We start from the raw sequence: 26,551 nt of genomic DNA, 5'->3' as shown, positions 1-26,551 counted from the left end.
GAAAAAAAACAAAACAAAAACCAATGGAACTTGCTAAAAATATTTAATGCCCCATGTCTCTAATATCTATTTCTTAAAAACAAAACAAAAAATGATCACCATAAACTGCATGTTTTTACTCAACATTACAAAAAGTTATTTATGCCTTACCCTTGAGTAAAAAATAAGAGCATGCTAAACCAAAAGTCTAATCAAGATTCTACTTTTAAGAGTTAACTGGTTTGCTGCATGCCTCAAGTATTATGCCCTAAGTGAATATGCACAGGTAGCTTGGAAGACTGTCTAATTAATTTGACATCTTGAGAGATGTGCACTGAACCCCATATTACTCAGAGAAACTCAAACCAAGCAAACTGAAACAAAAAACACCCGTGTGTTAGAACAAACTTATATTTACTTGATTACATAGAAAAGCACAAAGGTACAGCCTGATACACCACAGACTAGGGTATGAAAGCAAGCAACTAACTGGAAACTGCCGTTTACAATAAAAATTGTCAATGGTACATGTTAAGAAAAATTCTTACAATGTTCATCTTTCAAATGAAACTTCAGAAGTGAGTGAAATTTATCACAGATACTTATGCAGCCTTATAAAGGTTTTATCATGCAACTTAAAATCCATATGAATCGTTAAGTAAATGTCAACTGCTTAAGTCTTTGAAGACACTTCACCTGCCATCCAAAGAGAAAACATTTAAGAAACCAAACCAATAAGAAACTGAAGTCACACATGCCACTGTTTTAAACCTAACAAAAAGTAAAGAATAGGAACATGTGCAAGATACATTGGTCTTCCACAGAACACTGTAAAGTGACCGAAGAGCTGGGGCAAGTGCCCCATCGGGGTAAAGAACAGCAAGAGACTCCAGTGTAAAGGAGGACCAGTGGCCATGTCACCTGTTTAACACAGCACTACGGTATTTCTGAGTTTGCAAAAAAGAAAACAGTGATGAAAGACACATCAAACTAAAGCTAAAAGATATTGTAACGTCTCAAGCAAGGAGAGCAAATTCAGAAAATATTTGACTAAAAGCAGATTTTCAAGTTAGGTTAAAATTACTCAACTTTATGATAAACCTTCCATTTTTAATATTTAAAACCCAAACGCTCTAAGAGCAGAGGCACTGAGAAAGGTCAAGTAGATTTCAGGTAACTACGGCAAGCAAAACAGTAAGGTCTTCTACACTTAAAGGTACAAAAAAGATCTCCTACTAGTCAATGAAGACCACTCATGTATCTCAAATGTAAACATAAGCATAAAACCTACATCAGTATAGAACCTTACAGTATCAAGATGATGTGTTGCTCAGAAAAGGCAAAATATTTTCCAGAAGTGCTTTCCAGAAAACTAATTTGAATCAATTTGTTTCACAGCAAAGACTCGGTTAATCTTTCCCAAGATCAAAGCAACATTCCTCAGATTATTTTCTACATTAAACATCCCCACACAACATCAGAGAACAACGGGAGGTGAGAGAGAAAACTACCACCACAACAGTGACTTGCAATAGTTTCCCTGGTAAGTGTGCGATCAGCTCAATAAATGCACTAAAATGTAAGCACTTCATAATATATCATAATACCCTCTAACTCTGCACTAAATAGACTGATGCAAAACTATAATCTTCCAAATTCAGTCATTATGTGTCTGCTGTAGCTCACAATTCTCTCAAACCAGCAGAAAAATAAGTGTGTCAAGTCAGCAGCCTATTTAATAAGATCAATGACTGAGAACCATGAATTTCATTTATAGAACCCATAATATGAAGATAATTGTCATAATTAAAACTACACATAGGAAATACTTTGCAGCCAAAACTGAGAATCATTTTTTAATATGGTATGTCATAAAAAACCTCCTATGACTTGCAAAACTATTCCCCTCTATAATAAAAACCTATGTAAAATTTTACTGAAGTTAAGTAAAATTAACTTTCACAGTTGGGACTCCAGTTACAGGTTAATAAAGACAAGGATAAAATGTCCAGAACTTCATTAAGCATATGTCTAGAACTATGACAAAACTCTAGAAACAATAAAAACTAAGATTAGTTCACAGTTATGAAACTACAAAAGCACTACCACCATACAATTTCCTTATTACTAATTAGAACATTAGAGCAACATGTCAATTCCCAGCTAATTATACCACTAGAAGCTGTAAGCACAGCAAAAGACGACACTAAAGTTACTCACAGATACTATAAAAAAACAAATCAGAAAGCAACTTAAAGACCAAAGATATATCCACATCATTTAGAGCAGCTAGAATGTGTGGGGAATAGTAAATAATCAAAGCTTCCTTACTGTTTTCCAGTGACACTTTAATCACTGGAGAAGGGGTAGGGGAAGAGAACACAATGTGATGAGACAAACATTTTTCTCTTTCTTTCATTATTGTAAAGAGCAATAAATCCAAGTTTATTAGACAAATAATAGCCAGAAATGTAATCAAAGACTGGACTCAAACAAGGATCAAATGTTTTAAAATCTCACTATTCTCTTTTGGAAGATGATATGGACAGAATTTGTAACCTTTAATCACTACCGCCTGTGGGACTTCTTGGTAAACCATACCTCTAAGAAACAGCAATTCCATACAATACCTTTATAACTCCTAAAATAACATTCTGAAAATAAGTGTAAGTTTCACTTAAATGTTTAATCTTTTCTGATGTGTAAAGAGGGTAAACTACCACTGAAAGGCATAAGGCAACAGCACATAAAATATACCTTTTATAATGGAGTTTGAACTCGTCACTTTTGCCTCTGAGCAGATGCCCTTAGTTCAGGGGAACAGTTTCGTGCACAAAGAGCACAAATTTATGTATCCACTGGATTAACTCTTTGTTTATTCATCTGCGAACCACAAGCATATTTAGTGGTATAAAACCACAGTGCCAAATCCAGAAATATGTTACTTTCATTATTCAAGTTTATCTATGTATCAAGTAATAATTTAGTAAGATCGACTTAGGTTTTAAAAACAAAAATCCTGACAAATGACTTCAGAATTCCTGAGAGTGTTAGATTAAAAAGTCACAGAACTACCCGAGTCTTTCCATCTAGTTTTACAGCTACCACAAGGAACAAAAACCAAATATGAAGCATGAGAAGATTGTTACTTGTTAACTTCACTTACACGAGCAATACAATAATCCTTGGGATTTTCCTTCTCCAGACCGTATTTTTCCAGTGCTTCAATAACTGCAAAGTCTGCAGTATCCGTAGTGGACAGCAGGATTGTCTTGTATGGTATATTTGGTTTTAAACTGTCTGCATAAATTCTCAGCGTCCCACCTTGGAAACAAAATTTAATTAATAATGCTACCAGAAAATAAAAGACACAGACATGCAGCCACTTATTATATTTCTAACAGAATATTGGAACAAACCCCTTCAGAAATCATTTAGCCAATCCACTAATACAAGAAAAATTACATAATATTCCAAAAATAAATTTGTCTTTGTCATTGGTAAAAACTTCCTGTGATGCTTTCCTAATTTCTCTTTTCCAAAGTGCTTCATCATTCTTAACACTACCTGAAGTTAAAATGAAACCGTGACAATGACTGGATGAAGAATTGAGTTTTCCCATATTGACAGCGAGTTTGCACTGACCTTCAGGAATCTCCCCTCTCTTTAAAAAGCCCATTTAAGATTTCCCTCACAGGCCTCTAGCTCCTACTTCACTGCTCTTCCATGGACAGAATAAATCATTTGAGGTTTTGTCAGTACTAACGTTGCTTCATTCATTCATTTAACATTCATGTTTATACAACCACTGTGATCTTTATCCCCAAGAATGTGAAATACTTGCCCACTGATATTCACAAGACCTACCAGAACTCTTTGTGCAGACCTGAACAATCATTCCCCCTTGCCATCTTGTATTTGTGCTACTGATTGTATTTTTACATTCAGGTCACTCCACTTATTCTTAGTAAAATGAAAGACATTTATTTCAGAAGACTTCTTCACTTTGTCCATTTAGTAAATCTAATTCTCTCCTTCCTTCTTTCCCAGTTCAGCACTGTTAGCAAGATCAATGAGCATATTCTCTCCCATTGATTTTTCCCATCACTGAAAGCTTTGACTTGCACTAATCACAGAACACGCTCCTATGGAATCTTATCTCTACAAAGCCTTCATTCAGTTACACCATAAATAAATTAGTCATGAAGTACAAAAATGTGGGAGAAAGCAGATGTTAAGTCAAATTTACAGGGGTTGCTGGACTTGAAAAGTTTACTTTTTACAACTTAACCAGAAGAAATCTCAGTACCTGAATCTGGCCTGCCATCAGAACTGCGAAATTCCTGCATTCTCTTCTCTAGTTTTTGCTGTCGCCGCCGTTTCATAACCACCTCGGGATTGGATATTGTGCGAGTGAAGCTGGTCTCAGGCATATCCTTGTAAACCTCAGCTGCAAGGCGAGAATTCTCACTGCCAAGTTAGTTTAAATAAAAAGAAAAAAAAACCTGTCATTAATGGCTTAAAATACATATATCCTCAGAACTTCATAAAGGATAAAAGGCAAGTAGAATCGATTAAGTTATTTTAAGATGGTTTCTAAAAGAACTTCACTTTTCCTGAGATTAACAGTGTTCCTATAGCTACGCTCACCTGAAACAGACAACACCAAAATTAAGTATTGATAGTTGCTAGTTTTCAAAGGAAAAATATGCCTTTTACCTCTTAAAAAAAAAAAAGAGGCATTAAAGGAACTTTACATTATACTCCTAACCTTATTTTGACTTATAAATATTGCAAATCATGTGGAAGGAGAGGTAGCATGTGCTTGCAGCTCATGCTTTTTCTTTTGCTAATGCACTTAAATACTATTCTCTTTCAATCTAAAAAAATATGGTCAAACTAAGGAATGGCACAGAATACTGGAAAGATCATGCTGACATCTGAAGAACATTGCAAACATATCCATGCAGATTAGTACTACACATATGAAAAACAATCATAAACTCAAAAAAAGAAAAAAAAAATTTTAAAAAGTTTTAAAAAAAAAAAACAACCAAAAAAACCCCAAACAACAAAACAAGCTGAGCAGCTAAATCCTCTATTATATGTCAACCAGACAACTAATTTCTTCCATCTCTGACAATCTCTTCTCAATGAATACATTTTCATCATTCATTTTCTTTCTGGGTATGTTGTAAGTCCACCATTAATGATTTTTTTTCTGTTGTATTACATATGAAACCTACAGAACCTGGTGTAGAGACAAAGTTTAATTTAATGTAGACCTTTCTCAGCTTTCTAGTTCTACATACGGTTATTAATGTCTGACTCTTGTGCTCCAGTTTTCTGTACAGGGATTAATGTATGTCCTGCCCTGTCTCAACAAATAAGGGACAGTACATTTGGGGAATTGAAGAATCTAGAAGACTGGCTACCAAAACACATCTCGGAGAAAAGCAAACTGATAGTCAGGTGGTAAGTCAAATATAAAACACCTACACATACTAATTTTTCTGGAAAAAAAAAAAAAAACACCAACAATCAAACATATGGAGAGGAATAAACCCACTCTAGAGTAAATGCTCAAAAATAAACATAGTGGGGAAAATCCATGCCACCAAGCATGTGTCGATTTCTGTAGAAGGATAAAGAGGTGGAAAAAAAAAAGCTTATTTCACAGTTTAAAAACAATTCTTGCAGCAAAATGTACATACAAACCACAGAAATTGCCGTAATATATTTTGGTTTACGATGCTGATGCACCCATGCCAATTGCTTACTTTTGAAAGAAATAGCTTATTTGGTAGAGAGGGGGAATCCTTTAAAGTAATATGTAGGCTATATGAACTGATCAAAGTATAAAACACTTACATATCATCCCCATGAAGAAGTCTATCATCTTTATCTGATGCTTGTCGCAACGCCTCTTTTTCACGCCTCTTTTTTTCTTTTTTTTCTTTTTTTGAGAGAGTTCGTTTGAAGTTCTGAATTACTCCCTCTTTTTCTTGTTTTTCAGGGCCATTACTCTGAGCCTTCTGAAATAAAAGAGTTTAAAACAACTTCCATTATTTTTAGTCCAACGAAAAGTTAGTATTGTATTAACTTTCCAAATAAATGTGATTAAGACATAGTATCGCTAACAAAAAAGCAGTGCTCCAGGCAACAATACTGCATTACACAGGGATGGGACTAACACTCTCCAGAATAACATAGAAGGCAAAAATAATTTTATATTCCAAAGCAGGTATGAACTGATTAAGCACCCTGTACTCAACAAAGCAAAGAAACAGCAGAATTTTAGAGTAACGCCTACTATCTATGTGGCCTCAAAGATTAACTGAAGGCTGCAAAACAAATTTCTGTCTCACAGTAAAAATACTTCACAAAACAACACTGCACTTAATTTGTTTTCAAGACAGCTGTGTTGGAGCATCAGCTAAGAATAAACTGCAGAAGGAAAACATTATAGAGGACAGTTCCCCTATGGTGTATTTTTCCAAGTTGCCCTTATAGTGTTCTCCAATTCCAGCTCATTGCATACACAAGATACCAGTAATACCAGGCTCACTTGCCTTCTGTAAAGAAAATGATAAAAGATGAGAGAAAGAAAATGCAGGGCTTTTTATTTCTGTCACGAAGTGAAGAACACAGATAAGGAAGATTGAAGATTACTTAATTCAATGAATTGGAATAGCAAGTCATAGTGCAAGACATTAGGAAAGACATGGACTTGTTGGAGAGGGCCCAGAGGAGGCCACAAAAGTGACCAGAGGGCTGGAACATCTCTGCTGTGAGGACAGGCTGAGAGTTGGGGTTGTTCAGCCTGAAGAAGAGAAGGATCTGGGGAGACCCGATTGTTGCCCTTCAGTACTTAAAGGGAGCCTATAAGAAAGATGGGGACAGACTTTTTAGCAGGGCCTGTTGCGACAGGATAAGGGGTGATGGTTTTAAACTAAAGGAGGGGAGATTCAGGCTAGACATGAGGAAGAAATTTTTTGCCATGAGGGTAGGAAAACACGGGCACAGGCTGCCCAGAGAGGCGATAGATGCCCCATCCCTGGAGACATTCAAGGCCAGGCTGGACGGGGCTCTGAGCAACCTGATCTAGTTGAAGATGTCCCTGCACATTGCAGGAGGATTGGACCCTTCCGACCCAAACTATTCTATGATTCCATTATTAATTTTCTCTCCCCATGTCTAACATGGATGTATCCTGTAGTCAAACGTGTAGTGTAAGAATAGCTCATGTACCTGTAACCAAAGCATATTTAAAATTAATCAGCTCTAATTCCAGGAGCAACAGAAATTTAGTGCTCAGTCCAAGATGAAAAACTTGTCTGAAAATAGTCCACACTGAACAGCATCTCTTCCATAGCTATAAGCATCCACATTAGATATAATACATACAATTATATGACTTCAGGAGCCAAAGTCTGATCTAATCCAATGTTTAAATGATGACTAATAATAATAAAAAGCTTTTATTTTGTATGGTTGATGTTTGCATTTGGAAGATTAAAAAAATCTCCCTAAAAGGCAACAGTGTCCCATTAGTTTTGTTAAGGAACAGAATGTTACCTAGAGAGGTAACAAGTTTTAGTTATTTAACTCCCTCTGGCATCCCCTTTTAAAGGCTCTGCAAGACGTAGGATTACCTCCTAGGTGTTTGGCATCCTATGCTATTTGAGGAAATTTTTAATTCATCATATTAGAACAAAGCAAGTTTTAAGTTCCCTGGGCGTTATATGTTCCAATAGTAGACAGCTACATGCATCAAAGCATCACAAGCCATCAAAAGATCACAGAAATGCCGTGTTGCAAGGATGCATTTTAAGTATCTTAAAAGACTTGCTCCAGATATTAAAAATATAAAAAATAAAAATAAGTAAAAATTATGTTTTACTATTCAAGCAAGTCTCACACATGTCAAAACTGCTGTTACCACTATCATACTCCTTCTTAAAGACTCACCTTTGGAGGAAGTGTATCATTTTCATTCTTGAGAACAAATCTTCCCTCTCGATCATCTTTGTTCCAGTTTAATTGTACAACAAGAGGCTTCTCATCTACATCTAATCTTCTTTCTTCTTCAAAAAAATGAAAAGCAGTAACAGTTACTTGGCACCTCAAGAGCAAAGATATTTAGAAACAAGTTATGTTCTTAAAAAAAACCAAAGCAAAACAAAAAACCCACCACAAATAAAAGGTTTGCTGAACAGTACACATCAGTTGATGTTTCTTTGTTAAGTATAGGGATAGAAAGCCTGGGGAGATAGAAATGTATGTCCTCTTTAGAGCAACCAGCCTAAGTGTATTCCTTCTACCTACACAAGCTTGAAGTGCACATAAAGTAATCTTGCATACCTCCTTTGTTAGAACTGAAGTCTGGGAACGCAAGATTATTACTCAGGCAGAAGTTATACCTACAGCTAAAATGCTTGGAACTTCATAATTTCATGAGTCTTTCAAATACTCATTTTCCTTACTGTAAATTTAACTAGTCTGGCTGTGGCCCAAGAACTGCTATTTTGGAAAGGCTGCACAAAAATAAATCAGATTATCAAATTAAAAAATAAATCCATTATGCACATAAACTAGACAAAATTTCATTTAGTATATTATATCTATTTTAAGTATATGAAAAAATCTGAGTGTGGTTAAAAAATAAACAAGTTTTGCCATTTGGTCTCACTTCTAGAAGTCAGAGATAGTATATATGCATAGCAAGACAATGATGTCTTTGCAGTTACATTTTATTTAATGGGAAACAATCATATTGAATGAGGTGCCTCTCAAGAGCCATGTTTTAAACATCAGGATCTTGCTCTGAAAAAAGAGTCTCATTTTGATTACAGGTATAATGATAAGAGATTTTAAAAAAAAACTGAAGCAGAAAAACCACACACTATTCATTGCTTAAATCAGTGATGACGCATGCAGTTTTCTTTAATCCCTTATAATTCACATCAAGTCATCATTTGTAGGCCATAAAAAGTGACACACATCCCAGTAAATTTCCATTCTCTATCTCAAATTAAATTATTTTCAGTCTTTCAAAAGCAGAATTTAAGGTAGGTAAACCAGTTATGTAAGCTTCCGAAGCATAGAAATAGAAAAAGCACAACGAAAAGCTGGTTTATCCTATTTCTGTCTCCACCACCACACACACACACACTACTGCCTTCCAACCTGAAGCTTTCTTCTGGGGTGGGGAGACACAAACACTAGCAGCACCAAAAGGATATTTAGATATTCTAAGTTCTTCCCAGGCGATATGAAAGGACCTATTTAAGAAACACAGTGGCTTCACACAATACGGTGTTGAACTTGGCTCACTTTATCAGTAAAGGAGCATGCATTATAAGACTACCTATCAAAGGCCCACATCTCAAAGAACAACTGAGTATGTACTCTTAAGTGCTCCAACTTAACACTCTTATTTGCCCATGATAAATTTAGCCTTTACCTTATGAGTCTTAAAAATAGCAGCTCTCTCACAAACATCAACTATTAACAGGATGTCAAGTATAGCATTTAATAGATCATAATCAAAATTTACATGAACTGCAGGCTTGATATGTGTATTTATATTCTGAAATACCACTCTCCTACATAACAATTAGTAGCAACGTACTTAGGAACAAAAAACCCAAGCCTCATGTGGTTCGGAAGCTAAAGGCAAACCTAAAGATATTTTGGCTGGGGGTGGATAGGAAGGTGGTGTGGATTCAGGAAAGACTTTGTGAATAAATACCAACCTCCGCTGACGTGCACCTCATAAAGCGAGTATTTAGGGGATGACAACATTCGCATGTCTGGTCGAAACTTCTCTGCAAGAGTTTCTATCACATCTTGAGTTGTGGCAGTACTAGAGACTCGGATACATTTTGTTGCAAAATTTCCAGCTGCTTTGTCTTGGAAGTAGAATCTCATCACTCCATGAAACTCCAGATCCTGTAAAGAAATAAGAATATAAATCTGACTGCTGGCTAACAGTTATAAGGTTCAGAGTTCTTTTATTATTTATTATTTACTATTTACAAATATATTATGAAGACATTCAAATATTGCATCAGTTTTCAAAATTTGGAGGACAGTAGAATTTACCCAGTAGGACACCATAAACTTGAAAAAATAATATGCAGTAAAAATAAATTAAGTACTCTATATTACTGGAAATATTTAAAACTCGATTCTGCAAATATTCAAATGTACAGCTATTGCCAGGTTTACTTGAAGGAGAATTAATAGGAACTTTAAAAAAAAAATACAGAAGTGCATCTTGTGGCTGGTCTCAATGTATTTTATTACCCACAGCACGGCCTTGTATCTCACGTCTGTAAGAGTACAGGCTAAATGTGCTTGAGGAACAGCAACATGTCCCAAAGAGAACCACTTTCCATCACAGCAGTCCTAAGCATCATCTTTTCTCTCCTCATTCCCCAGCTTCATGTGCTCCTCTCTCATGTCAGCACCCATCTGTCCCAGAAACAGCCTCTTCAGGAAGACAAAACATTGTTTGTTTTGTTTTAGATTTCCAGAAAGAGGAGTCTTTGGTACAGCTCCCTCAACACTCATGGAGGCAGGAAAAGCTCCAGTACCAATACAAGGTGAAAGGGGGGGAAGAAAGGGACTGCAACTGTTAACCACGTAGCTGCGCCACAGCTGCAACACTGATCTGTCCAATCTATTGTAAGTCCACATCAAATATTTTCCTCATCCAGCAGAGTCCTGTCCTCCACTCCAGCCTCCCACACTGCAGGAGGATACTGCCTGCTGATGAAACTCCATTACTAGTCTGAATACCAACTCCAAACTCAAATTTGAGTTCCCCAGCAGCCTCTACCAGTCTGATTCCTGCCACTTGCAAAAATCTCTGCACTCATGGGGCCCTGCATGCAGGGGGAAATCAAGCAGATTCCAGTACCCTAGTTGACATTGCCAAGTTTACTCTACAGTTTAATAACCATTACTCCTGTCTTCACCTTCCACAGGCTTTGAAATAGATATGTCCTCCAGTGTCAAGTGTCATGGTAGATTTCATGCTAAGCACAACCCTTTCCAGTATTACATCTGATCAGACAGAACACATCACAGCATTTCTTTAAACAACAAAGAACCTGAGATATTTATTGAAGCTGCCTTATCATTCAGAAGACCTCCACAGAAAGAAAAAGGTAACAAAAAGGTGTTACAACCTACACTAAGACAAACACCTCGGTCACACAAATATCACTAGAAGCAAGCACTGTTCTTTTCCCAGGGTGCTCCCAAGGCTGCAGCAATACAGCAGTGAAATGCAAATGTACCATAGACCTAGACAATGGCCAATTTCATTTTATTCTCTGCTGTTATCCTATCAATTTATACAATTGATATTTTTGAGCCTAAGCTGATGTTCCCACAAAACTATCTGTGGTAATACCAAACTAGTGTTCCCTCCTGCAAGGAGTCACAGGTTCCACATACCTCACTTCAGCTTAACTGCCACCTCCACAGCCACTCCGGACTTACCCGCAATCATTCAAAGGTGGCTCTCAAGTCTTCTACTCTGAATATTTTCATAACCGCTACTACTCACTTCTGAAAAGCATCCTACCCACTTCATTTCTTGTCTCTATCTAATTACTAACTAATTATCCATATGATGACTTACCCCTCTTATACAGAATGACTTCTGGAAACCCCACCTCCCATAGCAAATTGGAACTTCTTTACGTGTATTCTTGCCAGCTCCTTCAGTGAGCTCCACAAGCACAACTTCTTTTCACAAAACTCTGCTGACCTTTCCACAATCTATTATAATTACAACACGTCCATGAGTTCTGTACGGTACTGCGGTTTCTTATCAGCACAGACAACATCATGAGCAAACGCCCTTTTAATACTGGCCTCACATTCTCTTCAACACCACAGCAGAGATTCAAGAGGGAGTGCAACATTAATCCATTCAGAGAAGACTGAGAAAAGAATTTAAGAAGCTCTCTAAACTACCATGGCTTAGTTTAAGGTTTTATTGATAAAACTTTTTCCTACTTCTAGACACTAACAAAGCAGAGAAATGCCAAAACTACATTCTGAATACTCAAGATACGACATTAGTACAAAGCGAGTGTTGTTTCCCTTTTACAAAAGAAGTAACATATTCCTCTGAAGAATGGTCACTTGAATTTTGTTTCATCACTTTGACAATCTGGGTATGAAAGCAATTGAATGTGTCAACCACTGGCTGTCCATTTCACCCCATCGTCTTCCATGGTGGCTTCTCAAGATGTGTCCCCCAGTCCATGCCCCCCTCCCACTCAAGTTTCCAAAGTCTTCCATTAAAAAAAAAATTTAGGCTGCACAACTGCATCACGACGTTCTACCACTTCCCAATACGAAGCTCTGGTTAGTTCAATGTTTTATTTCCACAAAGTTCCAAACTGTTCCTTTGGGCATTGCTAGAGTATTACAGTGTTTATATAAAAGTGTTCAGTGATATGAAAGTAATTGGTTTCACATATCAAAAAATTAGGAAAGTAGGAGACTACCAAAAAAAAAAAAATCAACACCAACCCTCTAGTCTTTATTATTATTTTTATATATCACCTATATATGTGTGTGTGTATATCTCTCTCTCGAGGTCAAGACACATTTAACTTTCTGGCCAGGTGCTTAGCAGATCAATAAAAAACACACAGAGACCAATGCCACCATTCACACTAAAACAACAAGGTAGGCACCACACTCAAATTTGCATCTCCACTCACTCTGCATTAAAGCATTTCTTATTCAGAGGTACATTTCATCCTCAAACTCACTCACTTCTGAATTTTTTGCCAGGACTGCCAGGCAGGTTCACTGCAGTTTATACAATGGACTTGTGTCAAGAGAGGAGGCTAGAAAACAAAAAAAATCACTTGTCCTAAACCAAATAAATACACAAATACCTGTTACTGCCTAACATATACTTGTAAGTGGAGAACTCTCCCCAAAACATTTTCAAATCTCTTAAAACCATCTTTCTCTAAAGATAAAAGATGTCATTTATAAATTATCAAAAAGAACTCAAAAATGTTTTCTGTATTTCAAAAGTGACTAGGCACATAGTTTTATGAACACTCCTTTAAGTTCCTCTTGGGAGTCTGCATGCATCATAAGCAATTTTAGCTTTCTCATCTAATCACATATTAGATTTTTTTATGTATCTGCTGTGCAAGTCCATGGGTCCTTATGTAGGAATGTGAGTATACAGAACAGTCTTTGGCTACACAAGTACAGTCAATTTTTCTAAAATTTTAATTCTGATCACCTAAACTCCAAAATATATTTTAAAGAGGACCTAGCAAAAGTCAGTTCTTTTTAAGCCCTTCAAATCATAAATGCCATTTTCCTTAAATATGATGCCTAATTATTCTATCATTATCAGAAGAACTTACAGCAGTTTCAACAAGTATATCCTATTCAAAAGATTCCAATTTACAGAATAAAAAATTCACAGTTAACCATCGTTTCTTAGGTTTTACAAAAAGTTGTACCACGTCTTCATTAGGTACACACATTAAAAAAAAAGATTATAAAAGTTCTTCATCTACTTAGTTATGACTTTTTGCATAAAGTTAATGTCAAGCAGTAACTACTTCAAAATCAACAGGTTAAAAGCTCCAGAAGTGTGTCTTTAGAAAAAGAAAATAAAAACACACATAAGTATCAGACAGGCACAATTGAAACAACACTTTCACAATACAAAAAGACTTCAAAATTCTATAAAATCTCGTGAAAAGCTTTGACAAAACATTCTTAAAAAACTTCTTCTCAGTGCTGTCACCCTCCTCTGACACCCTCCTCAATGACCTCAGACCATAATCAACTGAAAAACAGCACAAAAGCAGGCAGCAAACAAACTCTAATACGTCACAGTCACACAGATCACTTAAGTCACATCTAAAACTGAGAATGTGACATACGAGTTTTTGAATAAACCATCAGTTTTCCATGAAGCTTCAGCAAAGTGATTCCTGTTTCTCAAAATGGTTTGTTTGATCTTTAAATCTATAATAGTTCCCAGTTACTTACTATCAAGTAGGTATTTCTGCTTTAAAGTACTAATCAGTAATAATCAAGATAATCAGTCATTCAAAGATAGGTTATACAGAAGTGCAAGTAAGTAAAAAAGACAGACAAGAGTGTCTGAAGCTTCTGCCTCTGATTATGGAGGCTGGTTACACAGACACACATATGAAAAGTGCTACCAGTTACGGAAGACAGAGGTATTTAGTACTTTGGTTATCTGAAAATCTCAGAAAACCAGCTCTCTTTCTTCCAACTGACCCATTCTTCTTACACAAGAAGAACATAGCCAAAAAGAAATACAAAAACCAAGTAGAAACAGGTAAAAAACTATATGGTAAGTGAGGGTTGGAAAAAGCCTGTAATGTGACACAATGGGGTTTGTTGCAGGGAATCTTGGACTTCCTGAAGAATCACAGAGGCTTCTGCAAACAAAGCAGTTAATATCCAGGAGCAGTAATCCACAGCCGTGCTCGCGTATGAGAAAGGAAACCCCTCCACTGAAGTATCCGAGGAGGTAACAAGAGAGTATTATCCTAATATGTGGGGCACAGCAGCGAATGAGAAGATCAGGATCACTGCTCCCACATGTCAGGCAAACTCGTAGGCTTTTAAATTACTGTCTCACCCATATCAATCACAAAGCAATACATACTTCAATACTTCAAGCACATTACACACTACCCATTTTGGAAACTATTCAATCTCTTGAGCAGTAGAGAATACAAGTTTCCCTTCAGAAATCCTCATCTGTAACACCTCCAAGAGCCCATCTTTGATCTCTTTCAGCTGCATCAGTAACACTGTTCGCCTTGCAAGCAGCATTCTGCATGACTGCATCTAGAAAATACCAAAAACCCACATTAAGAATGTCACATCCTTCTTCCTGCCCCATTCACATTCCGTGGGCAAAAAAAAAAAAAAAAAAAAAAATCACCTACAGAAGACCAACTCCTAAGCTGCAATTATTATTCAGGTACACGTACTTGTTGCTCAGGAGTTTTGCTAATAGAATATAAATCACAATAAAACCAATTCACACTGCAACAATTAGAACTAAAGCAAATACGAGTTGCTTTCAAATGAATTCAGGTCACAATATTGATAAAACAGTTCAGCATAACAACAGTATTATCACTGCAGGATATTCTGAAACATTCACATAATGCTTTTGTACCCGTCCCATTGTCAGTCTACAGAGTAAAATGGAATTGCTTCTTCTGCCTCTCCAAAAGCCATAAGTATGTAACAAATCCATGTAATTCTAATGCATATACGAATATTTAAAAAAAAAAAAAAAATCCCACAAGATTTTAAAACCCCGTCACATTAAATCACTAAGGGGGTAAGCACCAAAATTACATGGGGGTCAGGTTTCTAGCATACATTTCCAACAGTGAATTCTCAACTTGATCCTAAAGGACAGACAATATTTTCATTTACAGACTCTGTAGCCAACTATTAAAAAGTAATTCCAAACAGTCTTTTAAAAAAATCCTGTAAACTGTTATAACCTGTTTTCCATGTAGTGGAGAAAAGCATTGTTCTAGGTAAGCTACATTTTTTTCCAGGCACCTTCAAAAAATGCAGCTTCAAGGTTAATGACGAAATACCCTAAATGGTTGATTAATGACAGAATACCATAAATGGTTCCAAGAGAAGAAAGAACAACATATGAAAAAACAGTTCCTATAAAAATCATTTCCATGAGCTTTATTTCCTCTTCCAAACCCTTTGACACCTGGATCAACAAAGACTTTCCACTACAGAATGACTCATTCTGCCACAACAATTTACGCACACCATAATGTTCACAGAAGCAGGACCAACAGCTGAGCTTTCTATCAAAGAGAATTATTAGTAACCCATAACACAAGGAGCAAAGCTAGATGAAATCCCCTCTTTATATTCATGAAGAAAACTACATCTTAGGAACCAGCCCCAATACAATATGAAACAAAGCCTCAAGATCAGAAAACAAGAGGTATTACAAACATTTCTGTAATATGAATGTAATGCAATGAAGTCAATGCAAAACCCACTGCAGTATATGACAAAATCTTAACCTAAGGCCAAAATGCGTGACTATAAATAAAACTAATATACCCTAAAAAAAGGATTTACTGTCATTAATGCAGCTGGAATGCCCATGTGAACCTTGAATTATCAATGATGTAAATATTCTACCATATACTTTATATGCATTCTCCCTACTTCCCGTTACTTATCTGCCCACATAGCAAGACCAATGAAACAAACACTACTTTAATCTTCAATATTTTCCTGGTGAGTTACATCTCACAGTTCAAAGAATTAAATTTCAGAACAGACCAATCTACACGAGGCAGATAAACCAGAATATTTCCTACCTACTCCAAAACAAAAATACTTTTCTTTCAGAATTGTGTTTTGCCAAAGCCACCAGATTCTGTATGCAGCCATCAACCATGCTTCCTGCAGAAAACACTGTTTTCATAAGCTTCTACAAAAGACATTGTTGTACAAGCAACATGAAGTGTCTTCAAGCAAGGTTTACATCTCCAGAAGCAGCTACCATTAAAACTAAATTAAAATCTGCCAAGGGTGCTACCCAAAAGCATTACATGCTTAACCTTCTAACTGTAATTTTCAAACCTACAGTAAATGATTGGGAAAAACTTAACAGCACTTGGAACACACAGCAACTGTCTGCCACCTGCAGGGTATTTTTTGTTTAGCTGCAGTGGACAGCATCATTTAACCTTTCACCATTAATCAGAGAAAATGTAAATTGTTCTTACAAAATGAAATTTACAACAGTTAACTGAAAAGCAACAATATTTTCAACATTGAGCTCTACCAATAGTTTTGTAACTATTTAATCAATCATCTGTGATTGAACTAGACTGCTTAAATGCAAATAAAGCTACATAAGATTAAGTCATACTCTCAATTAAATCAGACTCCCCTTATAAACCATGTTGATGCTGGTGCAAGAGCCATTCCGTGGCTCTCCCAGTACCACATTGACAATCTAGTAGTCACTGTCAATAGATACTTCGAAAACATGCCCCCCCAAAGTAAAAGAATTATTATTTGGAAAATTGTTTGAAGGAGATGACATGACAGAAAAAAAGGGAAAAGTAATTGACATACATCTGGTCTATCAAAATACCCTGAAGTCTGTAACAGCAAAATAGAGACACAGGCAGAGTACAATCTTACTTGAAACCAAGTAAAAAGCCAGTCAAAACTAAAACAAAGCCTACTTTGAATTAGTCATGACATATCTAAAAGCAAGAGCAAAAGTAACAAGTAGTGATGGTCCTCAAGAACACATTGCTTACCTTTCTACTAATTACCTACATCCTGTCACTGTTGCAGAACTAAGAACCTAATGCTTATAAACAACTCCAGAAAACTTAAAGAAAAATTAGAAATACAGACAATCCACTATAGCTTCTTTCAGATATGTCTTTAAATAAGATTAAATAAGTCTGAATTCTTCATATTATTTATTCTGTTAAAGACTGTGCTTTTTAAATAGCCTGATTTGGGGGAAGAGGAACACATACTATATCCACCTAAAACCAAAACACAACAGGAAAATTGTAAGGTGGAGAATGAAAGTTCAAACACTGAAAATCTGATTTTTCACTGGCATTGCTAGTTGCCAGAAACTTGCAGAGCTGCAGCCCCTGTATTTAAGTATCTTCAGTCATCAATCAGGCTACAAAAAAGGCTGCCCTTACTCATTTTAACATTTAAAGTGTACGCACAGTCACTTCAAAGCAAATTGAAACTCTAACTGCTGCAGAAAGCCCTTCCTCATACCCAGACACTTATTCCCATCCCCTCCCTTATGCCAGGCATCAGCATCCTGCAGCTGTACAGCAACATGAATCAGGTTAACTAACATGGAAGGGATTTCTCCCACCTTCACTCAATGTGGGGAAAACTGTCAGTGCCAGCAGCTGGATGAGCTGTCCTGCTGCTGGTACCTTGTGTTAACTTGAAGGAACCATGAAACAGCAACCTCTGCCAAGCTGGACACTTTATTCCCACTTCTGCAGTAGCATCAGCACACACCTGACCCTGCAGAGACTTTACAGTTTTATAAGCCAGTAGTACTTATTTTGGAGGTTTTTTTGGTTTCAGGCTATGCTGGCTTGGCATGCTGTGGCGTCTTTGCACAGGTCAGACAACTGCCAGACCCAAGAAGGGAGCACAAATGCAGCAGCCAGCAGCTCATCCAGCCAACCTCATCTGCTCTTGCTTTCACACCTGCTCAGCAGCACAGGATCAGCAGCAGTGCATCTGGTTTACTTGACAGCACCCAGGCAACACTTAATTGTATTTGTTTTCTCATGTAGTGTTTATACACCTCTGAAGGAACAGTTAAGAGTATAACAGCAGCACAGCAATAAGCGATTTCTAGATACAGTGATGATCCCACTTTCAAAGGGGAATTTTAAAGCTAGAGACAAGCAGGTTTTCAAAGGTACATTTTGAATGTTGCATGTAACAAGTGAAGATCTGAATGGACATTTTTTCAAGGGAAAAGTAGTTCTAGCTCATCTACACAGTGGCACCATCACCAAAAAATGTTCTCTTGAAGATGCTGACATTGATGGGTTGGAACTGTGTCCCAGCAGAGCCCGACAGTCCCAATGAGCTAAGTGGAAATTGCAGCCTGCTACGGGAATGGCAAATCTCTCAAATATTTTAAAGACTCATCCAACAAACACGTTATAAATTAAAGTTTAGAATACTGTAATCTTGAGGTCACTTCCATAACAGGTATGCTGCAAGAGTTGTTGGATACTAGAACGAGATAGTTTCTCTACAATTTAAAAAGATCAAATTGTTTCCTCTATAATAACAGTGTAGTAGAGGAACTTACTAGGAATAATCTTAAACCCACAAAAAGTGACAGTACAACTAGTTTTCAAATCAATCAGTGAAACTACTCAAAACCGAAAGACAATTTTTTACTCAAGAAGCAATAGATATCTCTAACAGAAATACCAATCCATTTATGACAGAAAGCTGCACTATTGAAAGAAGCATTTCTACCAGCAAACTCATGCAGCCTGGTTTCTTGTGGCTGTCACTACCAAACCTGATCGCAGTTTTATTACAGGTGACACAAATCAAATTATTCCTAACATTTCCCTCCTGTGTGGATTCTCTACACATGCTACATAGGGGAAACTAAATCTGATGTCCTCTGACCACTTACTGCAGCAACTTCACATTCCTGACATGGGACAATGGTTCAATCTGACAGCCGATAGATCAACTAAACCCCAAATTTGACAAGCTGTTGCCTACCAATAGGATGACAGCAACCACAAATACACAGAACAGCTCAGATATCACCATCACTTCATGCACCTGACATTCACCTGACAAAGTAATAATTTTTATTTGCTCTCAGTATAACCTATATACAGGAAACAAGCTCTCACTGCACGACAAGAAACCATGAAAGCAACAATCCTTTAAATAAAAAGCCATCTGGATTAACGTATTGTAACTATTTTATTATCAGGCTTGAATATGATGCAACAGGCTGTCAAAAGAAACCACAAAAATAGGGTCATTTTTACATAATGCAACCAGGGGTCACATCAATTTATTTTTCTGTGACACAGCCAGTAAAGACTGACCCAACTTCTACTCTGCAATTATAAACTTGATCGTGTTACACTAGTTTCGCTCTCATCCGATAAGCTGGAATCTGCACCACACACGGTTAAGATAACCAGCTACACTGACTAAACTTGCAAAACACGGTGCTACCTGATACTCTGCATGCAAGTGCTCTGGCAACCAGGCTAATTAGTCAGGAGTTTAAAGCAGGAATGCTAACAAGCCTAACAGGAAACAAGCACCTGATTCTCCTGGAGCAGACAAACTGCAGCAGGGAATCTACTTGGGGAAAAAAAAGAAAAAAAAAAAAAGGCAACAAAAAAACCTCGAAATCCCCCACACCATCAAGATGCACTTACACCCTTACCTTAACGCAAAATCTATCCTTGACTGGACCCAAATGCCCCACTTTACCTTCTGAGATGGGGCAGACCCACTTTAAAAAACATTTTAAAAGGAAAAGAGTACTTACTTCTTCTCTGGGAGACCTCAGGATATGAAGAATTATACAGCCAAGCAAAACATAAGAGGATGTTACCTAGCAAAATGCAGAACAGCCAGGCCTACAAGGGATTATTGTGCATGTAAATTTGGGGAGAAAGGAGTCCCAAATGCAAAGAACCTCTCAATCTGTATTCTCTTGTTTACAGCATTGTTAAGAGCTCACTGTGAAATTGACGTTGGTAAAGGTTTTATAGCAGGTCAAGATCTTGCCAAAAAGCAATGTGATAGCGCAGGAATTGCACCAGGCTGTCGCCAGCTTCATTAACCCGATTAGCCATTCTACTACCTCAAGAGACACTAATGTGCAACATTTAAATTTGTTCTAGTTGTACAATTATTGTTGCACTGTCTTGGAATTCTGCCTACAATCGTGAAATTCATGCATTCCAGATCATATTGATTCATATCCAACACTTGACTGGATTTCAAAAAGTTATTTTCTAAGTAAATTAGGTTAGTCAAGCAGGTTTGAAGGAATAATACTATTTCAAAATGTAGCCTTAATCTCAATCTTTGTTGTAACAAATACACTGGAAATAGGGAAAAGGACCTCTTTGGGGGCTATTATTATTCTTCCTCTGTACTTGAATTACCCACCTTCACCTTTTCAAGAACAAAACAAACCGACCACACTTCGGGCTACAACATCATCATCATCTACAATATTAGTTTTGCAAAAAAACCCAAATCCAAAATCTGCACTGTTAAATGAAAGTGAACGAGATCAGCTGTGTCATAGCACAACCATAGTGCTTACCTGCAGCTTCATCTTGAGCACATACAAAAAGCTAAAACATCCTTCTACTTACTTCTACCATGCATCCAGAAAAAGGATACTTATTCGCTACGGATACGATCGAAACAGGTAGCTAAATCTACACATGAAAATGCCACACAGTTTTAGATATTATTATAAGCATTAACAGTAACCTTTTTGAACCTTGAAAAGAAATACTGGGTCCATGTTGCAACTTACAAACAGGGAAGTCCAAAAAACCCCTCCAGGAACTATCATTTTGAATGAGGTTTTCTTTTTTAAACGAATTAGGTTATTTCTTGAAATCTATGAGGCACCTTATTAATGCCATTAGTTACCTTAATGTTGGTTAACAGGACTACCAAGGGCACAGATAGTTTGGAAAAATCTTTACATTAGTTGTAATACTTTGGTAAAATTTATCTGTTGATAGCCTTCGCTCTGTAAATCCTATTTAATCTTGTATAATCTTTGGCAACAATTTCATGTAGAACTGTGCTTGGTGAATGACATTCAGCTTCAGCTAGTTGCATTTAAAAACAACTGCTGACAAGTGAAAAAGGGCTTTCTCTGCAGTAACACCATCTATAGTATCTTCAGACTGATGGTGATTTTGCACTCACCATTTTGTGAAGCTTTCTGTTGACTATTCTCATACTACAAAACAAATTTTTCCATTCTAACACAAAAGCAAGTTCACAAGAGTCCTAAACATATGAACAGATTTCATACTAAGGTATCTGCACAATTGAAATATTGGGTTTGTTCTGATTTTATTCTCTCACTTCTCCATTTACCTTTAGATTTGAAACAGAGGATGTCCTGTAGTTATCAATGTAACAATAGTTTAATGCTTTGTACTTGAGCTGGCAGCCTTCTTCTCATGAAGCAGTATTTTACCTTCCAATATGTACCAGCTTCATTTTCTTCTAGGGGGTTCCACACATGCTCCCATCTACACTATTGTCTGTTTTGCTGGACTGGGAGCAAGTTCACTGACTGAAAGGGTCATGCTCTGTAAACAGGTTCATTTAACAAGAAAATCTATACCTGAACACTTTCTTCTTTTATGTATCCTCCACGTTATTATTATTAGAACAGAACATGGAATGTACTCTTCGCATACACCTAGAAATAAATTCCCCGAAAGTCCCTAACTGCCGATTAGTGGAAGGTTATGTCAGGAGATAAATTACTCCACATGTCCTATTTATACATGGTAGTGAGTGAGAGTATGACATGAAGGTAATCTAATGGCAACCTGCAGTTACATTTGAAGGGGCCTTCCCTCTCCCTACCTACCCCTCCAGCTACATGTCATTTCAATTGCTTCAACACAAGCATTTCAGCAAACCCTAATGAGCTAATTCAGGGAGAAAAGCCCAGTAAGAATTAATCCTAGTCCTCCAGCTTTCTTAAGAACTTCACCATGCAGTCATGTAAAGCCCAATGCCAGCATAAAGGAGGGATGATTAAAACACAAAACAAATCAACAACAACCAAAAAAAAAAAAAACAAACAACCCAACAACCAACCAACCAAAAAACCCCACAAACACACAGCACTCAACTGAAGAAGGTGTGAAGGTGAGAGCACTCTTTTGCTGCTAGAAAGCCATTTTACTAGATTAAGCTGCAAATAGGAAATCTCATTCTCATAATTTTCCCCTGCGTAGCTATTGGCACTCAAAACAAAGAACAGTAATTTACAGCAGCAAGGAACGCCTCTGCAGATCCATAACCTCACCCAACCAGGAGTGTTAGAGGCCAGCTTTAACAGCCTCTAGCAGTAATAAATTGGTTATCTATGGGAATTCTGATATTTCATCATCCCTATCTAAACATCTATTTCACTTGTCTATGGCTCAACAAACAAAACATTATGAAAGTCATACAGTATTTGAAACTCAGTACAAAATGCCTAAGAAAGGCTATTAACATAACATCAGTAGTAGTAAATCATTTAACTGAATAGAAGTCAATTTTCTTCATAATACTAGGAGACACAGCATTTAATGCAGGGGTGTCAAACTCGTTTTCATCAGGGGCCACGTCAGCCTTGCAGTTGCTTTCAAAGGGCCAAATGTAATTTTAGGACTGTACGCCCTGATCTAATGTGTAAGAGTAGCATTGCATAAGAATAAATACAGCTGTCTATTATTTCAACTAAAAATAACTAAATTTACCAAATATCAAGGTGATGCTACTTTCTACTGGAAATAACATTTTCCCCAAAACGTCAGGAGCCACCAAGTACAGAGTATATTAGAGCTACAATCACCAGTTGCTAATACTAGCCTCTGAAATATTTTTCATGTCCTGGGCATAAAAAGACAATACTGACAAAGGTTCAGTTAAAGCTGGAATGACAGAAATGGTGGAGGAATTACTCAGTGGTGCCAAGAGACCTACAAAACACTACATCAGATGTTGTCCACACACAAACACTGACAGAGTTTTACACTCCTGAGAGTCTCTGATATCCTGCAGAGATCACAGTAGCATCATTTCAAAACAGGCCAGAAGAGGAAAGTAAGTAAAACTATTAAAAGAAAACAAGATTTGAGGAAGTGGTCATAATGAAAAGAGTCAATCCAGAGACAGGGTGGCTTAAACATGTGTTAAAAAGCTCAATTAAACCTGCTAAAAGTAAATTTAATTGTGCCACTAAATAATCATTAAAGAATCACTCAAAAGCACCTCATAACTATGGGACTAAAAAGCTACTCTCTTTCTATAATTATGCTATTTCAGACATGGCCACAGTATTTTCTCTTTCCCTCCTACTGCTTAAGAGTCTCATATACCACACTCCAGACAACAATGCAAATTCACTGACTGTGAGTAATCACCAATGCTATTCCCGATAGAGGAAACAGCAGTTGACCACTTGATTACATAGGAAGCTCCTCATTTCCTTTGCAGTTCTCTTCATAATTGCATAAATAATCAAGAAAAAGGTATCATGTGGTACAAGCATAAAAACTGATTTTAGTGACTTTCTGGCAAAAGGAATTAAGTCAGAAATCACCATTAATTTTTCAAACAATGGAGATGAGATATATGCCAAAGTTTAAAAAAAACAAAAAAACCACCAACCACACACCACACGTTTGAGTTACAATTTTATAATTGTTGGTCTTACCCTATCAAATATTTTGGGGTTGGGTCTCTAATTAGATTCAGTGTTCTGAGCAAGACTATTCATGTTTTATGAAAAATTCATATTTCCAAACAGTAGCAAGGTAGCACTTTTCCCACTCACAAACACTAATATTTCATTACTTCTTTGAAAATACAAAGCATCTTGAATCACCATTTTGTTGCAATACCACGTAAGATAAGAATCTGGCTTCACTTTTAGTCATGATGAGAGGTTGAAACGTAAGTATGGGATTGATTCAGTTGATGAAGTGCTCAAAATTTTAATAGCCAGAGTCACTTGATCACTTCTCATTTAAGCATCAGAACAAATCTACTCCAACAGATCAGGAACTAAACCAATACTGCCCCAATAACTTCGCAGTGGCTCACGCCTTGTTTCACAAAAAGTTGCCACCAGCTGCTACAAAATAATGAGGAAGCTTCAGAGGGCAGGTCAGTCAGATCACCAGTTACAAGACTGGGTGTGTGGAGTTGGGAGGAGATAGGAACAGCATGAACAGCTGAAAAGCTGAATGCTTAATCATCACATGACCATCCATCACATTACTGCTTGCTTTCTCACCCTTCCTATCCACCCCGGTCTGCAATAATGCACTTAAAAATGAACAATACATTTCTGGATTTGTACATTGCTTAGACTAGGTGGTAGTTCCATTCCTTGAACTGAGAGAGCAGATGGTTACATATCTTACAGAATACAACTCAATAGCTCCTTCGAGAGTTTGTTCATTCAGCGTTAAGTCTTTGGATTTTCATGACACAGGCAGTGTCTGCACACACTGCTGCAGCTGTCTTCATCTGAACAGCTTCCATTTATAAAAGGACACTTCTGGAAGGATATTTTTCTTGAGGAACTCCAGATTGTGATCTCTGACATTCTGTGACAAACCAGTCCTGACCTACTGACTTTCCAAAGTGTGCAATAAACCTTTCAAACCATGTTTTTTAGGTGGAAATCCAAGAACAAACAGCTGGACCCAGGAGTTATCAGCTGAAGTGGTAACTTAGCTACTGAAGAATGGGTAGCAGTTTGCATCAACGTAGATTCCAACATAGCATGCAGGAAAGGAGATTTAAAGCTTTGTTTAAATTTAATCTATAATATATACAATATATACAATATATAAAATTTAATGTTGAGGTTTTGGGGTTTTGCTTGCTTCGCTTATTTTGGTTTTGAATTCCTGCTATGTTATTACTGGCCTTGGCACATTTACAGAATTAACAGATTAATACTATCCAAGTTTCAAAGTAGTAATTTAAATTTTAATTATAAAAATCCTCCATTGAAGCAACAAATAGTAATACTAAACATCTGTGGCCAGACGAGATTATAGTCTACTTTCAAACTAGTATTTCAGTAGTTCTTCCACCCAAATGTTACACTATCAGCATAGCTATATTTCCATGCAATTGACATGATCTCCATATCTAACCAACTATATCAGATGTTTTGAAGTTTTGATACCATGAAAAAAAGACCTTTCTGTGGTTAAAATTAATTCATAGATAAAACTGTTTGTTCCTCAACATCACAAATGCAAGACACATTCAGCAGCTACCACTTGCCCCAAGCAATGCAGGATGGCTTGTAAGACGTATTTTAGGCATCACACAAAGACTCATTGCACAATGGCAGAATTCACAACACTAAGAATGTGAGGTTCAGTATGAAAAATTAACTAGTCAACACACTGAACTGCACAAAATACAGTATTATAAAGCTAATAATAACCAGGAGTGAAAGTAAATATGCACAATAAACACATATAAATAATCCAGCATAACTCATTCACTGCAAGAATCTATTCCAGTAACTGATAACAGGCATGTGATCTGGAGGAGGAGGAAACAAAGGAGTAGAAAACAGGAACAAAACAGAGTGGGATTTAGTCAATTTACAATAATTTCTTGTTCTGTAGTATTAGGGCCTCATCTAATCTCCCCCTGCAATCTACCATATAAGCAAAGTATGTTCCTTCAATGTATGCCTAAATCAAAGGATGCATAAGGTGATCCTGAAATGTTAAGGTACTTTGAGTCATAAAGTTGGGTAGGAGAAGGACAGAAGAACACTGTGCTCAACTTCAAAAAGGATCTAAGCATTTCAATAGTCAAAGCACTCAAGCACATGCCTGAATGTTTTGCCAAATGAAATTCTACAAGGTGGGGGTTTGGTTTTTTTGCTTCGGGTTTTGAGCATTTGTTTTCATCCCATGGAATTCAACAGGGACAAATGCAAAGTCCTGCCCCTGAAAGGAATGATGTCTTGCAACAGCACAGCCTCAAGAATGACTGGCTGGGGAGCAGCTCTGCTAAAAAGGACCTGGGGATCTCGGTGAACAGCAAACTGAAGATAACTCAGAAGCATGTCTTGGCAGCAAGGAAGGTCGACACCATCCTGAGCTGTATTAATAGGAGGAATACAGGCTTTAGATCAAGTAAAATTATTGTCCTCCTC

At 37.0% G+C, this 26,551-nt stretch overlaps 1 protein-coding gene across 10 annotated transcripts in view; it reads right to left on the bottom strand.

Moving 5' to 3' along the window:
* The window catches only part of AFDN (afadin, adherens junction formation factor), a 130,414-nt gene that overhangs the window by 83,305 nt on the left and 20,558 nt on the right, over positions 1 to 26,551 (bottom strand). For 7 of the 10 annotated variants that reach the window (XM_065631010.1, XM_065631012.1, XM_065631015.1 and 4 more), the window contains exons 2-6: positions 9,738 to 9,933; positions 7,951 to 8,066; positions 5,851 to 6,014; positions 4,289 to 4,449; positions 3,146 to 3,303 (exon numbers count right to left, since the gene is read on the bottom strand). In XM_065631010.1, the coding sequence (XP_065487082.1) occupies positions 3,146 to 3,303; positions 4,289 to 4,449; positions 5,851 to 6,014; positions 7,951 to 8,066; positions 9,738 to 9,933 (795 nt within the window). The remainder of the gene's footprint in view (positions 1 to 3,145; positions 3,304 to 4,288; positions 4,450 to 5,850; positions 6,015 to 7,950; positions 8,067 to 9,737; positions 9,934 to 26,551) is intronic. The other 3 variants (XM_065631011.1, XM_065631018.1, XM_065631019.1) reach the window with 1 other exon arrangement.

Source organism: Caloenas nicobarica, chromosome 3 (genome assembly GCF_036013445.1).
Source record: "Caloenas nicobarica isolate bCalNic1 chromosome 3, bCalNic1.hap1, whole genome shotgun sequence".
NCBI classification, from domain to species: Eukaryota; Metazoa; Chordata; class Aves; order Columbiformes; family Columbidae; genus Caloenas; species Caloenas nicobarica.
Note: the sequence above shows the minus strand (reverse complement) of the source record. Positions and strands in the feature narration are given on the sequence as shown.